At 34.7% G+C, this 14,126-nt stretch overlaps 1 protein-coding gene and 1 pseudogene across 1 annotated transcript; both read right to left on the bottom strand.

The window, feature by feature from the left end:
- Positions 1-1,980: 1,980 nt before the first annotated feature.
- On the bottom strand, positions 1,981-3,234 carry LOC114403204. The gene is made up of 3 exons (XM_028366008.1): positions 3,109-3,234; positions 2,666-2,851; positions 1,981-2,282 (listed from the first exon to the last, which is right to left on the bottom strand). The coding sequence occupies exons 1-3, from the start codon at positions 3,182-3,184 to the stop codon at positions 2,176-2,178; spliced, it is 369 nt and encodes a 122-aa protein (XP_028221809.1). The 5' UTR covers positions 3,185-3,234; the 3' UTR covers positions 1,981-2,175.
- A 2,668-nt stretch (positions 3,235-5,902) lies between these two features.
- LOC114402212 lies at positions 5,903-14,126 on the bottom strand (annotated as a pseudogene).

Genomic DNA, 14,126 nt, shown 5'->3' with positions numbered 1-14,126 from the left:
TTACTAATTATAAAAAGATAGTCCTCGCCAAAAAGAAATTATAAAAAGATAATAAATCCTTTATTTATTCAAATTATCTTTTATATTTAAATAAACATATGCAACTCACAGGAATTGCATCCGGTAATAACATAAATTTGTGTCTTGTACTTTTAAATTTTGATAACATTTAGTTTCCTATCTTTCAACTAGGTTTGAGCAAAAAAAATTAGAATTTATTTGCGTAAAAAGTAACTCACAGGTATTACAAGTTTAGAATTAAAATGGACTGAGAATATTGTTGAATTCGTCGAGTTAACATTATTAGTAAAATATCTACCCAACTCTTCTAAGTTCGTTATACTATTAGATGGTGTTCAACAAGAATTAGCAAATAGGAGTTCTTCTTTCCATAGGAAACAATAACGATGCCCAAAGTTTGCAGCTTGCTTCTTGGTCATATATTTGCAAAATGCCAGATCAAGCTAGTTACTTGCCTCGGGATTATTAATCAGGAATGCCATAGAACTAACATTGCAAATGAACATCCGTCAAACAATATGAGAAGTCTTGACACCCGTCAAAGCTATTAATAGAATTTAAATATCCCTTAACGAAAACATCAATATACTTTGTTCAGTTTATTTAATGTTGAAGTCCTTACCCACAAATTTTCCTAGTAAAGTTTGAGAGAAAAAATTGAAATTTTAATTCAAGATAAAGTATTGTTTGACAATATAAAAATTATTATCGTGTGTTAAGAAAGTTGGTGGAGGCATAAAACAATTAGAATTATCTTGCACGTATTCAAGATATAGACTTGCATTCCAAAATTCATCCGAATGGAGTCTATGCCTTTAAAAGACAGTACATCATGCCTAAAAATGTTTCATGCTCCCCCGCTTGCCTTTTTTTACTTAGAGGGACTATTTTTCAGCATTTTTTCAACTGGGAGTCACTTTTAAATAATTTTTCAAAAGGGATAGCTTATAATAAATATTACGATTTCTGAGTTAAAATTTTATGACTTTAGTTAAATTTTTTTTAACTTAAGTCATAAATAATTTTTTATAATTTTATTTTATATGTTATATATAATGAGAGAGAGGAATCATTTTTAAATAGGTCTAAAAAAAGTTCATTATTTAAAAGTTAAGGACATAATTGTACTAAGTATTCATATAAACAAATAGATGACTAATATAATTTATATTTTTTATATTTTTCTTTAATTTGTATTGTTCATTTTATATTAATGTATTATATTGTTTTTAATTTTAGTATGTATTTTTATTAATAGATTATCTAAATTTTAAATAAACAAAAACTTTAAATAAAATAATATTAAAAAGATATAATATATTTTAAATAATAAAACATTAATAAATTATATAACATATAAAATAAAATCATAAAAAATATCCACCATATTAAATAAAAGCATTAACAAGTAAAATTAAAATTATTTATTTGACAATTAATTAAATAAATTTATTTATAATTTTAAAAAATTAAAAAATAAAATAAAATGACCGTAAAAAGATTTAAAACTTTTATAAAAAAAACAATTTTTACGAAAACAATTTTACTTTTTTAAAAAAAGATTTTATGATTTTAAAGTTGTAAATAAAAAAAAACTTTTATAACTTTGAAGTCATAAAAGCAAAAGAAAAAAAAATACGACTTTAAAGTCATAAAAAAATTTAATTGAAGTAATAAAATTATTTATAACTTCAGTTAAGAAAAATTAAAAATCAATGTTACGACTTAGCTCTTTTGAAAAATTATTTAAAAGTGGTTGAAAAAATGGGAAAAAAATGCCACCTCTGGCTAAAAAAGTCCCCCTCCCTCCGTTTTATTATTTTTAATTGTCTCTTTTCAAAGGTTTAAGCCTTTTAGGTTGCAGCTATTTCCTATGAGCAGGAACTTGGGAAACCAGAATCTCTCCTAAATTGTGGAAATTAAAGTAATAGGACTACACAGCAAGCAAGCCAAATATTCTTTAACAAAATTGGGTTCTTAATTTTACGTTCTCCTATGCAGTTTCTCAAATTGAAATAACATTCGTAGATGTTCCAAATAAACAAAATTGAAGCCTAGGATCTACCCTGTTCCTAGTTACAACATACAACTACTTACAATAGATACCAAAACTGTGCTCTAACCTGTTGCTGCAATCAAGGAAATGTAGACAAATTATTCCTTATTGCGAGAAGAGCGCCCCTTCCTTTGACCTCCAAGAATACGGGAAATTTGCAAACCTCGACCGAATGCTTGGTTGAACAACATACGGGTCTGAAATTCTGAAAAAAAAAAGGAAACCAAGCCAAGAAGGCAACAGGAGTAAGCAAACCCACAATCTCATAACCACGAGCTAGAGTTTTTACTGATCCCCAAAATCCAGCTCGGCGTACTAGAGGCTTTAATGCTTGTGCAATCAGCAAAATAAAACGGAAACGGTGACAAGGAAAACTAAAAACAAGTAAATTGAGGGAAATAAGGGTAAAACAATTGTCCAATAAAATGGAATCCCAAACCATACCATTCTAGGACTCATTGCATACGAGAGCTTCGCTAAATTGATGCATAGAATTTTTATATGTCAATGAGTCTAATCTTTACATTTTCATAATCAGACATCGTTTTGTGGATGAGGACATAGCACATAAAGAGAAAGAGGATTCACCTGTAGCATTCCCCAGCCAGTTAGCATGAAGGCAAGAATGCAAACAATAATGTCCTGGATTGTCATATGAGGGAGGGCAATCATGGTGACTAGAATTGAGATAAATGTTAAGAATATCAACCCCTTGATTAGCCGGAAGACAAGTTGAAAATCTGCACTGAATTTCCGCCTCCCGACAGACACCGTCTTGAGACAAAATGGAAAAGAAAATCAGAAAGAAAGCAGAAATTTATTCCAAGAACAAGCCTTTTGACATATATAGGATTCTAACATGAATTTCATATATGGGCAAAAAAGTGAACAAGCCTTTTGCTTCATTGCAGATAACCAACCACACTGCCCACCAATGAGGAAAGAGTAATTTTCATATTGAGAAGTCATACAATACATTATATGAACAATTTTAACAGGCCCCACAAGATACAAAATAGCTTGCTACTAACCTTCATAACAAATAATATTAGAAAGATCACCAACCACGATATGCCATAGACCTGTAGCCAAGAAAAGGATATCCATTCAATATGCCAAATTATGAAAGTGAGATAAATAGTTGGAAAAAAGGGAACAACACAGGTAAAAGACTTGCCAGAAAACTTTTTGTCCTTTTCGTAAATTTCAAGTGATAAACAAGGCCATACTGATAGTAAAGACAGCAATATCTCAGCAATGATTCCGCGCATTCCTGAATATTGGAGATGCTCTTGTTCCTCCTCCACCAGGACTCCCAACTTTTTTCAGGTAGTACACCAATACCGCCTCGGATGCTAATCCATTTGTTCCAATCAGTCCAATCATCAACAATCTTTTGCCACTCAAACCCAGAAGGATTGAACAAGAAGGCCATGTGCCAACCAAAAACCACATCGATACCGTAATTGTTATGTACAGGGACCAGAGCACAGCAAGCACAGAACAAAACGCAGAAGTAAATGAAGAAGAAGAAACGGAGCAAAATGCAGAACCAAACGAAGGAGAAGAAAAAAGGACAAAAAGGGAAATTAGCAGACCTCAGTACCTTAAGGATTATGAAACTTAGTATGGCTGAGCTGGCAACGACCTTCTAGAAACAGAATCACAAGTCCTTGGTGCCATTAGGTGATTGTCTCCTGGTAGCGTTTTGAATTTCCTCCAAGGCATATGCTGCCAAATTCTGTTAGAATTTTCATCCAGCATTTGTAAGCGAAAATCTATAAATAGGGAAGGATGTAATTCTGATGGGTAGGCAAAAAATTAGAAATCCCCTCTCCTAATCTTTCTCTCTCGGGAGGACTCCTAGGCCTCAAATGCTAGGAAATTATGAGCTGTTTTTCAGCTCATAACAACTTGGTGCTTTCATTGAGCACTGCCACCATGGCTGAATCAACTCGATCCAAAACCAGAATGGAACGCATAGAAGAAGCCATAGCCAAGCTAGCCTCTAACCAACTCCATGTCACCACCAAGCTAGATGAACTCATTCAACGCATTACTGTGTTGGAAACCAGTCAACACCACTCACCCACACCTCCATCTTCTTCCTCTGCGAAGGCACTCCTCGCACACACACCCATGCCAACTCCGCAGCCACGCCCCGCACTTATGCCGCAACACCCCGCACCCATGGTTTGAAGCCCAACACCTTGAGGAAAGGGTGTTTTTGATGGACCAGGGAATGTTAAGTACAAGGACAAAAGTTACTCATAACCATTAGCATAAAATACAAATCAAGGACAAAAATCCTTTTCAAATAAACTCTAGCTATGACCTTTTTCCTTTCTATTAATGTACACTTTTTTTTATCAGAAAAGTGTACGACTGTAGGCTAGTCTACATATAAGACTACTAAAATCAGGGCCATCCCGTCCTATTTTCTTCACTATTAAATTAAATTCTACTAGCATTTTTTTATTCTACTTTTCTGGCTCTCTGTTCGCTTTGCCTACAGAGTACCACCTTGAAACTTTTTAAAATGATCTATTAAATAGTAAAATAAAAATGAAATTTTTTCACTAAATAAATCTTCCTTTGATGTTTGTCAGTTGAGCAATTGCATGTTAAACAGACTAGTGTTAAAATAGAAGAACAAATGGCTCCAGAATAGAGGCCAGAGTAGCAATGTAGGCTACAATTTTATACAGTAACAATCTACTAAATACAGCAAGATAAAGCTGGCTATTGAGTACGGCAGCAATAAATGTGCTGGTAAATTTTGCTATTACCTACCTTGTCCAAGCTTCAATATAGCTGCTGTTACAAACACGCTAAAAATCATTTCATACAATTCTCTCATTGGAACAGCAAAAGCTATATAGACAAGAGATGGGAAGTGCTTTGGATAGCTCTATCCATGACTATTTGGAAGCATAGAAATTCAGTGGTTTTCAATAACCAGATTTTCAACCCCGAAAAAGTCATGGATGAAGCTTTATTCCACACTTGGTCATGGTTAAAATGTATGGACAAAGATTTTCATATTCATTTCAACCAATGGTCTACTAGCTTGAAGGAGGAGCTGTCTTAGGGGGTTCTTTCCTTTTTGGTTTCAGCTATTGTGTTTATGTATCTTATAGTTGGGATCGGCAATTATCTGCCTTGTATCTTTTTAATCCTCTCTTCAGTACACCTAGTACTGAAATATATATAATACTATCTGATTTTTGCTGTGCAAAAAAAAAAAACACGCTAAGCACCTTCTTGAAAACATCCACATTAAAGATTGCACTTGGATCGCCAGATCCATTCCATGCAACAATAATCATAGCCTAAAATAAATTAGCTCTTTCAGAAATGGATCTTATCATGCAAGATATTAAAGGGAAAAATCACTCACATGAATCTTATCATGCAACAAACAAATTATTACCTGTAAGCACAGAATGAAAAAACCCCACATGCGATCAAAACTTCTGAAAATATGCCAAAATGACCTTATCTCAACAAAGTTGACTTTTCCAATCCATTTGTCCCTGTTAGTTGGTTTGTTATCCTGTAGATAAATTTATAGCAAGGCTTAATATCCAGTGGCAGGTACAAGTTTCAGGCTTTCAGCAGTAGCTATTCAAATATACTCTGTATAAGAAAATGAGAATTTTAAAAAGCACCTGTTTAACATTTTAAATCAGTATCATAATCAAACACAAAACATTTTCTTCGCATTTTCAGACAAAAATCCAAGCAGAATCATTACATGTCATAATTTTTTTGTATAAAAAAATGCATATCATAACCGATAATCAACCAAATATATAACGCATGTTTTTTTTTTTTTTTTTGGTCAGCAAAGATAATATATTATATATAGAAAGAGTACCAGAGGTACTGGAATACATAAGGGGTGAGCCATGGTAATGGTTCCATAATCAGACAAAATAGTCTGAGAAGGAACCACTCTATAGAACCCAAAGAAAAACATAGATAATGGCTAAAGTAAACCTCTAGTAGTACAAAAAGATTGTCTAATATTGCTGGACCAGTAATTAAAATGTTCTGTGAAGCCTTTCTCATAATTCCTAAGCCAGGTCCAAAGAATGAAAATTGCATCTTCAAAGACTTTGTTTGCATCGAAAGAGGCATTAGAGAATACTATGCTAATCCTTGTCTTCCAAATGGACCAGGTTAGGGCCAGCCACCAGCACTGCCACCTATTGCTCCTAACACCATCAACTTGAAGTCCCATATGTTGATTGAAATTCATTTTTGGGGTGAGGGGAGCAGCTCCTTTTATATTTATCCATGACATAGCTTCCCACCATAAAGGCTGAATTTTTGAGCAATGGAAAAATAGGTGTCCTGCGTTCTCTTCTTCAACTCTGCATAAAGGGCATGAGGTGTCAGCAACCTGCACTTGCCTTCGCTGTAACTTATGTCTTGTCGGAAGTCTATCCCTAATAAGTCTCCAAGCAAAAATTGCTATTTTGCTTGGAACCCTTTATACTCCATAATTTGGCAAAACAATCCTCTTGAGTTACTGCTGCTGCTCCTTCCATCAGTACCTTGTAGGCGTTGTTTGCTGTGTATTGACCTGTAGGATTAGCTGTCCATTCCCACACATCAGGACCTTGGTGTGGAAAGATCATATCCTGAATCTCGTTGAGGAAGACAGCTGCTGAATCAATTTCATTATCAAAACATAGCCTTCTCCAAGTAAAATTCCATCGCATACCACTATTAATAATCTGACCCTGAGGGGAGTGAACGAGGGTCTTCTTCAAGTCTCTCCACCAAACTGATTCTAAACCTAGTCTATCTGCTGCCAACATGCCCTGCCATCCGCCATACTTAGACTGCACCACTCTAGCCCAAAGTTCTCCTTTGTTTTGCATCAGACCCCACCTCCATTTACCAAGCAATGCTATGTTGAAATTGGTGATATCCTTAATGTCCAGACCTCCATTTTCTTTAGGTGATGTCACCGTGTCCCACCTAATCCATGCGATCTTATTTTGGTCAAGCCCTGCTCCCCAAAGAAACCTTCGCTGCAGTCTCACCAATTTGTCCACCACTAATTTAGGTGCCCTGAAAAAAGAGAAGAAATATAAAGGAATGGATGTTAGCACAGATTTGATTAAAGTCACTCTCCCCCCCATAACATATAGATCAATTTTCAATTATTGTAAGCCTCTTGTCAATTTTGAAAACAACTTTTTCTTTCTGAGAACTAAATTTTATAAACAATTTAATTAATCATTTGGTTCCTATACCTACAAAAACTTTTTGTTTTAGTCCCTATACCTAAAAATTTTATGTTTTAGTCCCTATATACAAACAATTTTTTTATGTTTTAGTCTTTACGACTCCACTTAGTGACAGTTTTCCACAAGAAAACTAACAACAGGGACTTAAAACCAAAACAAAAATCCTCATGTAGGGACTAAAACAAAAAGTTGATGCAGCTATAGGGATCAAATGATTAAACCTTTATAAAACTTAACCATATAGAGAAAAAATAAATGTTTATAATAGTAAATATAGTCAGAAATTGAGAACATTAACAATGCTTACGTTAGATTTGTCAAAATTTAGCTGCTCAACTGGCAGGCAAAAGAAATCAGCATCAGCACGCATCGGCCAGCCAAGCTGAAAACAATCAGCTGACCTATAATTGTCATTAAAATTAATACCCAGACAGGTATAAATAATAAACCAGAAAAGACAATACACAAAAGGAGAATCAATTAATTATACCAGAAATATTCATTTAAATCATCATAGTTCCTCCATTGTGAATGCTTTGACCTACCCTTTTTGCTCCGTGCAGCTTCCTATTGAGCAGAACGTGATTGTCAATTTTTATGAGAAATACTCGATAATACGAGTAACCTGTTAAGTATACAGGCAAACATAAAAGAATGAAAAGAAGAAAATAATCAATGGCAGAAAGCACCTTTGCAATGACATCATATATAGGAGTTACAACTTTCCTTAAGAAAGCCTCATCTTCACCTCCATAGGCTGGCTTGACATTCTCTCCTGTCATTGGACTAACATTGCCAGCAAGCATACCGTACAACTCAAAGGCATCTACAAGGAGCACCATAAAATGATCGCAAAGCATGTCAATATCAACAAAAATATAGGTTTCCTTTGAAAAAAATCATTTAATTCCAACTATGTGAGTAATGCCAAAACCATAGAGATAAAAATGTAATTGTCGGTGATGTAAACATTCATCATGATTTGGAGGTTTGTACATTGTCCAAGCCTCACACGTAAAAGGCTCTTCTTGTGAAAGGGTGCATGCTAGAAATATGAAACCACTAGGAAATAAAATGACAACAAAACTATGACAAATTTTGAATGTTTAAGCCTAAAAGTTTATTTACATTAATATTATAGTGCCAAATGACTAAGCAGGATGGGGGAATTCGTCTTGTTTCTTAATCTCAACTTGGTTAGTTTGTTTAGAACACCAAGAAACACAAGCTCTTTTCTACTTGCTCTTTTCTAAGTTAAAAGTACAAATCTACTTTCTAAGTTAAAAAGTGCTTGGGGTTTGATAAAATGACAGATATAGACATCTGCAATTCAAACTGTTCTAACTAGAGAGGGAAAATATTTGACATGACAGTTACCCAATAATAGGTAAAACTGATAATGTGCCAAAGTCCAAAACCAGGGGCTAATCCTGTTATAATATTTGGAATAAAAGGGCACAAGAAGATTGAAGCAAAGAGATATAGAAAGGGTGATAACAGGGATTACATGATTTAAAAAGTTAAGGAAATCCATTTGAAACTATGTTCCAAGGTAGATTAAAAGGCAAAATCTGCACAGAAACAAGCAAGGGCAGCCACATAAACACACACAAATTTGTTAGTGAATTTTATTTGGCAATGGATTTGCATACCCAATAGCAACTCCATTTTCAACTTCTTACCCAAATATATCAAAACATCTACAAAAATTAGAAAATGGTTACAAAAATTATAAATACAGCCAGAAATAGTAAATAAACATCATTGTAGATAGGGTTAAGTCATAAAGCTCACATGGTGATAGATATAGCAAAGGCATTCTGGAATGAATCTTAGGTTGGCAGCTTCACCCCATATTAGAAGATACAGACCCATATAGAGTAATTTACGCTGCTGCACTTCTTGCTGTATGGTTGGCAACCTGCAATATACATCCATTTTCCACGAGATATGTTACATTAGAACTGAAATATGCATATACTACTTGGAAAAGCTAATTAACAACAGTTAAAATTAACACTAGCTGCAAATAAGAATCCAGATTCAAAACTATAGAATAAACTATACAACTACAACATAATAACAAGTTTAAAATGTTTCTTGTCCCCAAATGTAAGTAAGCAAAGAGGTCCAAGTTAACAGAAAGCAGTTACAGTATCTTTTGACATTATGAGAACAGAAACTCTCACCAAAGGCTACTATTCCGACCTAAATACTTGCACCACTTTTTGTAATTCTTAAAAAGTTTCTTCATCACTTCTGTAAGTGCACGCTCGTCCAACTAAGCAAAAAATGTTACAAGTCACGAGCAGATTCAGCACAAATCAATGTATGAATATTTTTTGAATGACCATAATGAAAAGATAAAGATTAGTTGTTATGATTAGCAGATGAAAATATATACTAAAAGGAGCAACATGCATATGCTGTGCAACTAAAAAAAATGAAATGAAACATGGAAAATGGAACTGTTTATAGCAGGAGCCAAGAAGGAAAAAAAATTATTCTTACTAGGATAGAAATAATCAAGTGTTAAATTCCTTCCTCCCCCCGCCCCTTAAAAAAGAAAAAAGAAAGTCTACTCACAAAGAAAGTATAAAGTAGCATTCAACTATATAATTAAATTGAGAGAAGCTACATGACAACTAAAAAATTGAAAGTAAAAAAAAAAGGGGGGAATTAACACAATGGTCCATATGGAAACTAAATTGGGGGCAGGGGGGACTATATCAATTATCCAAATAAACCCTGACCTTTGGCTGTTGATCAGGCTTGGGAAATTGTCTTATGTGCACATTTGCAAGCAATAAGATCAAATGCTCTCTCTGATTTGATACATTGTGCTTCTGTATTTTGTACAAGAAGTGGCAAACAAATCGAATTTCATGTGTTAGTAACAAATAAGTCATATGCTGTTCAAATAAATTAATATTTAATACAAGACTAAAATATATAAGAGGGCGAGCCCTGGTGCAGCGGTAAAGTTGTGCCTTGGTGACTTGTTGGTCATGGGTTCGAATCCGGAAACAGCCTCTTTGCATATGCAAGGGTAAGGCTGCGTACAACATCCCTCCCCCATACCTTCGCATAGCGAAAAGCCTCTGGGCAATGGGGTGCGAAGTTTTTACAAGACTAAAATATATAAGTTAATAAGTTAACAGCTCCAGAATCTAATTTACCTGAAATCCAAACAATACCCCAAGCCAATCCAGAATGTCTTCATCTTTTTTTTTCTTGTAGTCCTTAGGCCAGGCTAGACCCCTTGTGTTATGAAGAGCATATACAGCAGCTTGGATCTGTGAAGAGTGATGAACAAGTATTTTAATTCAAACTATAGATGTATGACCAGAGTACTTATAAAGCCTAGAGATCATACCTCAGGAAATCTCATTATTGCCTGATTTGCACTATCAGGATAAAGAGGAAGAATATTGTAAGGAACTAAGATCTCTGTTTTCTCAGCAACTTTATCTTGAGTCTCCAAAATCTGTCACAATGCCAATGGGAAATCAATCATCAACTGTAAGTGTAAAGACAGGTGAATAAACGATATAAAGAAAATTCAATTATAACCATCTTATTTAAATATCAATAGAGGTTCACATAGAAAAAGGACACCAATCGGAAGATAACATCTTAGGAGATACAAAAAAATAACCTCACGATCCACTTCCATAGATTGCGTCATGTTAACAGCCTTCAAAAACCTCAAAAAGAACATTGGCAGTTTGATATGCCTTGGTAAGCTGCGCACTGAAAGTAAGAAGACAGACTCACTGCTAGTCGCACAATAGGCACGAACATATCATGCTGCAAATTATGTAGATAACATACCGATCAGCTTTATCAGCAGCATTTTGTAAAGCTTGGATATATTTTTTGTAGTAATGCTGATAAAAACTCTGCATCTCATGAGCATCACTTTTCTTTACTCTTCCTTTCAATGTTGGATCGTTTTCCTAAAAATGGAACAAATGGATAAAAGATATATACAACTAACTTGAAACCATTGCCATCTCTAATCTAGTTAGGGGCAATCATTCACGTTCATTCTACATAACAGGAAAAAGGTCCACAAATAAGATGTTCAAGAGTCTGACATTCTTAATTCAATTTCATATTATCATTAACCAAGTCCTAGGACAGAAAGCATTACGTGTTAGGCCTACAATGTATGGTGCTCAAAGCTTAGGAGGTCGAATGTGTAAGAATACACTACATCATAAGCAGGGACCTAATTATAAATTTTCTGCTGATGGCTGTAGACATGTCTCATATGCTCTAAGTTAATTACTACTCGGATAATAATGAAGAGTTTGATTCATTTTTTGTTTCAATGCTAATGGTCTGTTTGGTTTTAGAAAATGTTTTTGTTTTCATTTCCTGTTTTAACCAATATTTGCAAAAGTGACACTTTGTTTCCTTGTTTCTTATTTTCTGTTTTGTTGTTTTTACTTTTTACCATTTCTGATGCAAACAATTGAAAATAGAAAACAAGATGGCATATTTTTTGTAATTAGTGATGGAAGCAAAAAATGAAATTGTGAAATTATTTTTTGTTTTCATTTTTTTAATTTTCACCTTCAATTACAAAATTGTCACCCTGCTTACACGGTTTCCCAGACAAACTATTGAAAACAAAATGAAAACATGGCATTTTGTAATTAAAAGTGAAAACAGACAATACTTTCTGAAACCAAACCGCCTCTAAATTTTGTTGGATTCACAATTCCTTCATATCGAGGAAAGACACAACAACTGGATCTCAACACATTGATTTATAAAGTTCCGTTCCTCCAAAGCCAAATATTAGTGTAAGACTAAAACATCTACATGACATGAGGCATAGAGCAATAAAATAGGCAGTAGCTTATTATTGTTGAGGAAATAGCAATACCACAAAAGCTTATTGGAAAAGAAACATTAGAACTGTATCTTGTACAGACAAAACAAAACATGCGAATGCTTACTCTTTCCAAACGTTGAAGAAGGGCAGTTTTGAATTGCCGAACACCACGACCACTTGAAGTAGGATCCAGTCTATGAGCTTTCTCGAACGCATAACACCGGCCTACAAGAGCAAAACAACACGCTCCATAAAAAAAAATGCATTCAAGCACCAAAAAATAATTAGTGTTTATTTGCAAACAACTGAGGACTTATGTCATAAATTCGACCATTAAACTTGCTGAAATAAGCTAAAAAGACAGTGCCATTTTAATGAACAACACAACATTAAGAAGCTTGCTGAAATAAGCTAAAAAAGGCTTATGGAAGTTGCAAGCTATTCTGATAAGTCCAGATAAGCTCTTCTAAACACTCTCGATGCATATGAACACGTGGACACTACAGATACTGCTCGCATTATGACAACAACAACAACAACAACAACGCCTTATCCCACTAGGTGGGGTCGGCTACATGGATCAACTTCCGCCATAATGTTCTATCAAGTACCATACTTCTATCCAAACCATTAATTTCGAGATCCTTTTTGATAACCTCTCTTATAGTCTTTTTGGGTCTTCCTCTGCCTCGAATTGTTTGTCTTCTCTCCATCTGGTCTACTCTCCTCACTACAGAGTCTACCGGTCTTCTCTCTACATGCCCAAACCACCTAAGTCTATTTTCAACCATCTTCTCTACAATAGGCGCTACTCCAACCCTCTCTCTAATAACTTCGTTTCTAATTTTATCCTGTCGAGTCTCATGCTCGCATTATGACAGACAGCGAATAATTCTAATTCTAATTCCAATCAACATATAAAATCAGAACCAGCCACAAATAAACACTGAAAAGCAAGCATCTCATCTCGATGTACACACTGACAGTCAGAGAGAGAGGTTTGAACATAGCAAAGCGAAAAGCGAAGAGCTGGTGAGAAAATGCATGCGCAGGCAGAATAAAACAAAATGAAATGAACTTACAGAGATAAGCAACTCTAGGATGAGTCTTCTCAACCTCATTAGCAACGCGAAGAATGGGTGCAATCTCGACGAGAGACGACGGCACCACCCCACTGTCAAATATCGCCTCTGCGCCGCTCCCTGCGCCTCCGACGACGACATTCTCCCACAGATCTAACTTCCTTCACCAAAATGTGCACAGCATGCAAAGCGCGTCCTTGAGAATGAGAGCTAGAGAGAAGAACCCGAGAAGGGAATAATAATGTTGTTTGGGATGGGTGAGAAGAGGTTACTAATAGTAATACTACTACTATTGTGGACAGAAAAGCCCCACAAACACAATGGAAATGATGCTTTCTTTTTATTGGCTTAGAAGACTAGAGACTAGTGTTGTAGAGTGCTACATTCGTCAAGCCAAGTTCGTCATAGAGTGGGTCCTTTGTTTCTTTTTGGACTTTGGTTTTGGTGCAACCAAAATGCACAGCTTTTTCGCCCCAATTAACGCTTCTGCCATTTCATATGCTCTTTCAAATTTCAAAGTTTAAACTCCAACGGCATAATTTATTCTTACTTAAGTCAAATTAATGTGCGTGTTAGTGTATATGGAATGTTACTTAAGTCAAATTAATTAACTAAGCATTCCTTTTTCTTACTGAAATCTTCCTTTTTTATCTTTTTATGCTATTTTTTTATTAATCTAACCAATAAAACTGTAGCAAATATATAACATAATTCATACAATTTGAATATGTCAAATAATTAGATTTGTTTTAAGATAGAAAATATTAGGGATTAGGGGAAGTTTACAATAGAAGCTTTAACCTAAATCCAAAACGAGAATCAATTGTTGGTGGTATGGAGAATGCTTTCAAACTCAT

The sequence above is a fragment of the Glycine soja genome, chromosome 20 (assembly GCF_004193775.1).
Source record: "Glycine soja cultivar W05 chromosome 20, ASM419377v2, whole genome shotgun sequence".
Classification (NCBI taxonomy): Eukaryota; Viridiplantae; Streptophyta; class Magnoliopsida; order Fabales; family Fabaceae; genus Glycine; species Glycine soja.
The sequence above is the reverse complement of the archived record's forward strand: the minus strand, read 5'-3'. Positions and strand labels throughout refer to the sequence as shown.

Excerpts from the sequence above, each read along its gene's own strand:
- LOC114403204 (XM_028366008.1), bottom strand. The coding sequence starts at position 3,184 with ATGGATATCCTTTTCTTGGCTACAGGTCTATGGCATATCGTGGTTGGT. Across the intron at positions 2,852-3,108 it reads TAATATTATTTGTTATGAAG|ACGGTGTCTGTCGGGAGGCG; the intron begins GTTAGTAGCAAG and ends TTTTGTCTCAAG. Across the intron at positions 2,283-2,665 it reads CTGGCTGGGGAATGCTACAG|AATTTCAGACCCGTATGTTG; the intron begins GTGAATCCTCTT and ends TTTTTTTTTCAG.